This window comes from Thunnus thynnus, chromosome 17 (genome assembly GCF_963924715.1).
Source record: "Thunnus thynnus chromosome 17, fThuThy2.1, whole genome shotgun sequence".
NCBI classification, from domain to species: Eukaryota; Metazoa; Chordata; class Actinopteri; order Scombriformes; family Scombridae; genus Thunnus; species Thunnus thynnus.
In genome coordinates this window covers 21,517,573-21,526,035 of record NC_089533.1, presented here as the reverse complement: position 1 = coordinate 21,526,035, position 8,463 = coordinate 21,517,573, and the positions used below count along the sequence as shown (strand labels likewise).

The following is an 8,463-nucleotide window of genomic DNA, read 5'->3' as shown; positions in this document are numbered from 1 at the left end:
CCTCCCAAATGTCTTCGATGTATGGACACAGTACCACTTCAACAACACCATGCATGTTTTCTTACGCATGACACATCATTGGTTATGATTGGTTACGTAGATTTAAAAAAAGATCATCAATATCAGAGTTTAAAATCAACCAATGACTGCAGGCCTGAGGAGGGGGGAGAGGGCGGGAAGGTCCACTGAGCCTCTTTCGATGAGGTAAAAGTGAGCAGGGACAAATGTAGGCTAATTACTTGATGTTTTGCCAATGTACATGCCCAGCACACACGCGCACACACGCGCACACACACACACACAAATGAGTTCTAAGCACAAACACACACTCTTATTCGCAAACACCTCTGCCTCATGCCAAAAGCTTCCAAATCATTCTTTTGAGGGTAAACTTGAGCGAGAGCACCGATCAGGTCAGTGCCAGACAGTGTGTGACTGCATGTGACAGAGGAAAGGGTCAGAAAAGATAGTACACACCCTCGATTAAGATCCGACAACTGAAAATAGATTTTTATTAAGCCAATGCAAAGAGATCCCCCTCTCGAACAGAAGAAACCATGACGCTGGGGCAGAGAGGCACTTACACAATCGTCTTCACTTTCATTTTAACACAGTGCCTGCGTCTGTGTGTGTGTGTCTTCAGTGGAGACACAGCTACATTTTTTTGATCAAAACGTCCAACACGCACACTCACAGATACTCATCTTCACATTGGAGCATGTTTTTAGCGGTTGGCACATGTACATGCAAAGCTTCAGTTTGGCCTGCGCAGGCGAAACTGAGGGAAAAGGGAACGAAGGAAGGAGGGAGGGAGAAAAATTAGACATGAGTGTGAACAGACAAACGCACAGACAGACAGGCTCTTGAGCGCTTTAAGCATTTAAACCCACAATCCCCCCCCCACCCCACCCCCCCACAGGCTCTGATCCTGCCCCTGCCCCCCTTGTGTCACATGTTCATAGCAGCACCAGAGGAGCCCTCTGATTGGTGGGTACAGCCGTCCGTTAAGTCAGTCAGTTTCAAGGATGAGTGGTGGCTGCTCGTTCTCTTCCTCTAAACGTAAGTCGTTGAGGTCATCTTCTAGCCCCGCCCCTCCCACGGCGCCCTGCTCTTCGCAGTAACCTAGGGAACAAGAGTTCAAAGGTCAAACACTGAAACAAGCAACTTTGTATATAACTTACATTCTGTAATAAAGAGCCTGAGATTACTGCAACTTGATGGTTGATGATGACCTGAAATTTGAGCTTTTTCGCTTGCTGTACTTATTTGAGTATGAAAGCATTTATCAATTAATTTCTATTTCACCATGAAGACAAAGAAACATGGTAACACTTTATTTTATGTGTCAGTAATTTCCTAATCATTTCCAGATAAGTTTTCTGTAAAGAACTTGATATTATTTGGTACCAAATATCAACACAATAGTGACAGTGTTCTGTTGGGTCCTTTAGTTGGTCTACAGCTAATCAGCTTTACATGTAAAAATCTGACATTTGTCTACAGGCAGGTATACAATTCAACATATATGAGGAATAAAGCTACCAATAATAAATGACTGATGAAGGAATATTTATTTTGAGATTGTAAAAGGAGCTGTTCTTTCAAGGAAAGTCTTTGGAAAAACATCAATTTCTTATAAAGTCAACACAACTAACTGAACTCAAATAAGGTCACGTAAGCAAGATTCCCAGAATTTTGTCTCTATTTTCCCAGTAATAAGTACCAAATTACACTTCCTAAGAAATATTAGAAATTTAAAATAATGTGCAACCAGATACGCTCATGAACACATCAATATTTGTGAGACATACCTTTAGTGACAGCGGCACTGTAGGTTTGGGCCACAAGAGGGCGATCATGTGACCCCTGCTCAAGGATCTCATTGGGTGGTTCAGCACTGCCATCTAATCTGAGGTCAATGACAGCAACAAAAGCAACAAAGATTCAGTATAAATATCAGATAATGGTGTCAGATATCTGTGTATCCCCACTCTACATCTGTCACATTCACTCTGTATTTACTCAGTATGTGTGTGTGTGTGTGTGTGTGTGTTACCTGTGCTGCTTCATAAGTGTGCATTCCCCTCCTTCTTGTGGATCCAGGTTGTACAGATACAGGTAGCCATCGGCTGCTGCTACCAACAACCTGGGAATCTTCTGAATGCTAATTTGAAGCAATAAAAAAACAACAACAACATAGAATTCAAAACTACAATATTTACCTCATTTGATGATTACTAAACATTTATTCACTTGGATCACAGTTCTCTTTGGCTTTAGTAATGTTCTGAAGCATCTTATTAATCGTAACACAACTGTTATTAACACTCCTCCAAGTTCAGGAAAAATTGTATATTAAGCACCTTCTCAGATGTGAAGTGATTCACATTTTACAGAAGCAGCAACAGAGGATTCTTTGTAATAAGGAGCAAAAACGGTAGTCAGCGTGCACAGCTATAGTGAGTCAGCATCAGTAAACACCATAAACAGACACAGTGTTGAATGCCCTGTTTGACTTATGTGTCACTGTGAAAAATCATCATGGCAAACAAAGCAACAGTTGGAAAAAACTACTGTACCAAGTACTTTTATAAATGACTAAATTAGAATGAATCAAATGCTAATTACACGAACAATGCAGACTGAATAGAAGGCACAACACGAATTTACATGACTTTTCTATGTATGTAAATCTGACCCAGAGAGAAGACTTGCATGGAGTCATGAATTTTTACCTATTTCACTTTCAATTCTTTGCAATTCTTTCTGGTATTTCCTGGATCTATAAATTATTTTACCCAGTTTCAGACACAAAGTTAAAAAAGTATTTTGTGTCTACTCACACAGCTAAGGCGCAGATGTTCTTATGTCCACAGAAGGGCAGGCGTACGGTAGCGAAGGCTCGACCCTGGGTGAACATTTCTGTCACCTGGGAAGGCAGGTAGGTGGTGGATGCCATCAGGACCTTGCCCAGGTACCCTCCCCATGTGGTGGGCTCCTCTGCCGGCCTACACACACACACACACACAAACACACACAGAAAAGTTTGAAGTTTGTGGTAAATGGGTGGGGGATCCCAGCCCAGCTGCCTCAGAAGACTTTTAAAAACTGACATATTAGGACGGAAACGGAAAGATACGTACACATACTTCTCCTTCTGCGTCTCTAATTTGAAGATGTGGACCGTCTCTGTGTTGCTGGAGGCCGACAGGTAAAGGCCTTCCATACTGAACGCCAACGAACAGATGCTCACACACCTAGAAGAGAACAGAAAAAAAAAAAAACATGCGCAGGGAAGCAGGTGAACTCAAATATTCATATAAACAGGTGCACAGACACAGAATCACTACTTCATTTATGATGTAGGCTTGTCCATCAAGGTGAAAGAGCTTTCATTTCTGAAAAATCCAATCTTCAAATCCTCTACCTCTTGACTCCTCGCCGAAACTCAAAGAGCTTCTGTCCCTCTGGAATTGAGAAGACACGGATGACTGTGCCCTGAAAGGAAGTGAAAGACATAAGATAACACACAGAGGATCACAACAGTTGAAGGGGGAACAAGAAGACGGATCTGTATTTACTGGGGCATGAAGACAAGATCATAGTAACTAGTCCCACCTTCTCTGAGGCTGTGGCCAGTTTGGTTCCACTGGCATCAAAAGCCAGAGCCGCTAATGGGCTGTCGTGGGCTGGAATCATATTAGCTGCTCGCTGGAAAACACATACAAGTTAGAGATGTGCTTCTTCAGATAGAGAAAAAATAATGAGCATCAGCTACAAATGATGATAGAAAACATCGCCAGAATAGTGAGGACAGAGTCACACAGTACAATTTACTCACTTTAGCTTTTGCTCTTTTCTACAGTGACATACAATGAACAGAAAGTTTCAATATAAAGGCTTTATTAAAGAAATATATCGTAGGGCAGAAGGCTTTACTGTGTTTGTGTTCACCTACCAGGTTGACTGTGTCAAACACCTGGACTTCTCCTATTGTGGCACTGCCCGGGTACGCCAGGTAACAGTTATCATTGCTGATGGAGAGGGCACACAGTCCTGGAGACATATGTGCACAAACACAAAATTATTAATGAGGAATGTCATAGAAAGAAAGAAAGAAAGAAAAAAAAAAAGTATTATAATAGGCCAACTCATCTGAACTTGACAATAAATTAAACTGAAATAATGATTCAAGTATGTAAGACTGCAATAAACTGATTATGTATGATAGTTCTAGTGAACATTTTCAGTCTTCAGGGTAACAGCAAAAAGATTGATGATAATAGTGAACACGCTGGAAAACACCATTGATAGCTTCAAATAAACTGATAAAAGTGAAAGAGAAACCAAAATCCTTAAAAACCAATGGAAAATTTCCTGGTTTCACTATGAACACATATACTGCATAGGAACAGTATTTTCATGTGTTCTCCTTTAGCCTGTAATTATATGTTTCATAATGACTTGATTTGATCTTTTAGTGCGGATGATGTGTGTAGAAACTGTCATTCTTCCGACTCACCTGACGGGTTGGGTGGAGTCTCTCTGATAGTGTGCAGCACTTTCATGTCTCGGATGTTGTGAATGTACAGCGACTCCTCCAGACACACTATCAGCCTCTGTAGAGGAACAAAAAAAACCCAAAACAAAACACCAAAAACATCACTGTCAAAAGGCAAACGAAAATAAGACGTTTGCAAAAGATAAACAGGTCTTCGGTTGTTTCATGAACATGTGACTGTGTAGCGTATTTCAAATGAAAATGTGTGAGACAAGGTCTGACAGACCCTTTTCCTACCTGTCTGTTGAGTTTGACAGCCAGTATGGTGTTGGAATAGGAGTAGTTGCAGATCTCAGTTCCCTTCTTGAAGTGACAGACTTTGAGCTTCCTGGGGGCCTTCAGGCTGACGATGGCCACCAGGCTGCTGGAGAACAGACGCTCCACAATACACACATCCTCCGTGTCCGCTGCAGGGACAGACACACACATACACACACACACACACGAGTCAACACTTCACAGCTTTCAGTCAGCTCAGTGGCATCCTCTCATCTTTTATTAGATGAAAGAATAAGGTAATTTTAAACAGTTAAGGGTGTGAAATGGTGCAAATGAAAACATCACACAATAACCATATTTAAGGAGAAAGCTGTTTCAATGACAATACAACTTCTACCTGCTTTGCATTGGCCATTCAAATCTAACAGGATTATCAAAAAAGGTACAGGTTAGCTCACCATACATGGAAGTGGATGCATAACAAAGATGCTTCAGATATCATACTATATTGTATGCAGATCCAATAATGAGGAGGAAGCTTGATGTGGAAGTAAGACCGTTATTGGTCAGAGAAAGTGCTGACAATCTTTATTAATATTTAACCTAACAGCAACGCTCTAATGGTGCAGTGACTGTTTCCTGTCTAGACAGCATACACAGAATATATGATACTGTTATTACAGACCAAGTAACCTTAAAATCCACTGCATATACTATTATATATCTGCTCACTGACTAAATGAAGATCATTTACACACAAGAGGATAGAGCACATTAAAAATACGATACTTACTACATTCATATATCTGCTCCAATTTGTCCACAGAGGACAGGGAGAAAAACTTGTATCCTGATTTGGTGCCAACAGCTAAGGACCTTTAGAAATGACAGAAATAGACACAACAGCAGCAGCTTTGATCAATCATTGCATCAGCAAGATTATTACACCCAAACTCACCGACTACCGATAAACCACACTATCATTACTCAGCTAGCACAGCCGTGTCAAACTGGACACTCGAGGGATCGGCATGCTGATTTCTCTGTCACCAAATGTACTAGTCAGACTGTGGCAGTGGTCACACGACTGCTGCCGTTTTGCAACAGGAACAGGCCTGTGTGGTTTAGGGCAGTCACCAGCTAATTTAGCAGAATACTCCTCCGTGTCTAACAGTGATATATGTACATGTGTTGCTACAGTCTGTGTAAAAAGACAAGCAGTGACCCAGTTTGACATTTTCTCAGCGTTATCAAACAACTGTAACGCCAGTCTTTAATAAAAACTGACAGAGGACTGCAAAGGAAACATTACAGCTAACGCTACGTCTATCTGCAGCTAATAATCACAACAAATTTCACCTCAGCCCCCCTCAGAAGTTACATGACACTAAACCTACATGTGTGGCTAAAGTTAGCCTCGGACCACACAGCATCATGGTAGCTACAAAGCTAACGTTATGCTAGTGACCAGTGAAATTAAACATATGCGGACATTTTAATTAGCTAGCTAAACTCAACGTGTATTGGCAACCATTTTAAACCTAAAACACGGCATACAGGCTACATCACTTGGAGCCCTGTCACCCTTTGGGGCCTCCGGACATGTCTAACGTCAGCTAGCTTGACAGCCCGGGCCATCGGATCCCCAAACACCGTCCCCCGGCCCTGCCTTACGTGTTGTCCTGGTTAAAGTTGGCGAAGAGGAGCTGGCTTCCGCCGGCGTCCCCGCTTTGACTGGCCAAGTTCATGAGCTCGGCACCATCGACTTAAAAAGCTCCGGTAGAAACAGCAGCAGTCGGGCTGAGATTAGAACTGTGACAAGGTGGTAAAGTGTTGAGCTTCACGGAGCCATCGCGCTTTCTTCGCTCTGCTGTAGTGATTGTTGTTGTTTTTCATTGGGGCTGTTGCTTCACTGTTCTGCGCATGCGTTGATCACGCAGCGTGCGGGCACCTTTAAAGAGCCAGGACACATTTCTTTTCTAAGTGCGCAGTCCTGATGATAATAAACAAAATGTGATGACTATCTGATTTTACTGTGAGTGGTATTTTCATTTTTCATATCTCGGCTCCACGAGAGAGATAAAGCCGGATTAAATACGGCTCTCCTGGAAACACTTGGCTGTACAGTAACTTCTCTACATGTGGTGTACCAGCGCCACCATCCGTCAATATGTGCAAATAACATCTAAACCAAACAGACGAGATAATATTGATCCTACACATTCAGCTCTGAATGGCATGTTAAATAGTGTATTTATCCAAGATATCACGGATAATACAGGCCAGCTCCTACCTCCTCTTGACTTCAGCCAAAAGTCATCATAATAATAAATATTAATAAACATTATTTATAAAGCACTTTACTTTTCTTCACAAAGTTGCAAAGTGCTTGACAGAATGAATAAAAAAAAATAATAAAAAAATAATGTTTCATCCAGATTGTCCCATGCAATTTGTCAAACTTCTTTAAAATTTGAAAATATTTCCACGTTTGATCAAAAAAATCAAAAAGAAAACAACTAGGCTATGTCGAGTTTATTATGAATTTGAAAAAATTATATTTTGAGTCCATTTCAAAGTGTCTTACGACATTACCTGATATCTTGATGCCTATAAAATGTTCTCCTTGTATCTTATTTATCATTTTCTGGTATTAATAGGAAATGACACTTTTAAGTGATTTATTTTGTGGATGTTGCTGTTACATTCCCTGATTCTAACCGTGCTTGTTAAATGTGTGAATAAATATGTGAATAAAGCAGTAAAATAGTAACTTTGACATGAATCAGCAAGCATGAATCTTACATGTTTTAGTCAGTGTAATGTACCATGTCTAACTGTTTTCTGAGCGACAATATAAAAGGAGACATGGTAGAGCATGTAGTGCCACATTCCTGCTGTTGTGAATGAAATGTTTAATTTATAACTAATAAACTCAGCCTTTCTCTAATAGGGGTTTTGCTGCTTCCGCCTTACTTGGTCTGGTATGACCAGTAGCTCATGATGGCTAATGTTAGCTAACTTTATTGAAATTATTGTGTAACAGACATTACTGATTCAATTCACTGACTTGATGATACTGATCCAGTATGTTTTAGCTTTTACCATTAACCTGCAACTATCACTTGTGACTGCAGTGGCCGCTGTTCAGCAAAAGCGACATAGTCTTGCTCAAAGCATTGCCAGTCAGTGAGATAATTTGACTCTAAACCTCATTAAAATATTAGTATTATAAAAGTACTCTATTGCCTCTATTGTTTTTGCATTGTTGTTTGTACATTTTATGTCTATTACTAGAATATTTAGTGTATAGACGGAGTATTTACAGAAATGAACTAACGTAGATGGATAATTCCATTTGTTTACAATTATTTCAGCTTTTGTGAACTCACCCTACTCATTTATACAGAAGGTCAGATCAGCAGATTTGTGAATGGCTTGGGTTTCTTCTTGTCTTTAATATGAGTGTCAAAACAAGGTCTGAGGCGTGGGATGAGAAGGAAACCATGAGTGATCTGATGCATTTACTGGAGTGTAATTTGGGGTGTGAGTCACAGTTTTTGTCTGGAGTGTATTAGTTTCATTTCACATTCTGGTGTGAGTCTGAGCATGTCAGAGTGTGATCGTGACTGATGCAAATTGCTCATTGCTGGTTAACAACATGAACTCTATCAGCACAGTGA

The 8,463-nt window shown here is 40.6% G+C and overlaps 1 protein-coding gene across 1 annotated transcript; it reads right to left on the bottom strand.

Annotated features, from left to right (window-relative positions):
• Positions 1-483: 483 nt before the first annotated feature.
• On the bottom strand, positions 484-6,700 carry wipi2 (WD repeat domain, phosphoinositide interacting 2). Its single transcript, XM_067615795.1, has 12 exons — positions 6,455-6,700; positions 5,574-5,656; positions 4,799-4,968; positions 4,523-4,619; positions 3,959-4,056; positions 3,619-3,711; positions 3,428-3,498; positions 3,144-3,257; positions 2,844-3,008; positions 2,057-2,164; positions 1,812-1,909; positions 484-1,122 (listed from the first exon to the last, which is right to left on the bottom strand). The coding sequence occupies exons 1-12, from the start codon at positions 6,526-6,528 to the stop codon at positions 1,010-1,012; spliced, it is 1,284 nt and encodes a 427-aa protein (XP_067471896.1). The 5' UTR covers positions 6,529-6,700; the 3' UTR covers positions 484-1,009.
• Positions 6,701-8,463: the final 1,763 nt, after the last annotated feature.

Bases quoted from the DNA above. Each gene is read 5' to 3' on its own strand.
- wipi2 (XM_067615795.1), bottom strand. From the start codon at position 6,528: ATGAACTTGGCCAGTCAAAGCGGGGACGCCGGCGGAAGCCAGCTCCTC. The intron at 3,499-3,618 runs GTGGGACTAGTT...ACTTCCTTTCAG, and splicing joins TGGCCACAGCCTCAGAGAAG to GGCACAGTCATCCGTGTCTT. The intron at 1,910-2,056 runs GTAACACACACA...CATTGACCTCAG, and splicing joins ACACTTATGAAGCAGCACAG to ATTAGATGGCAGTGCTGAAC.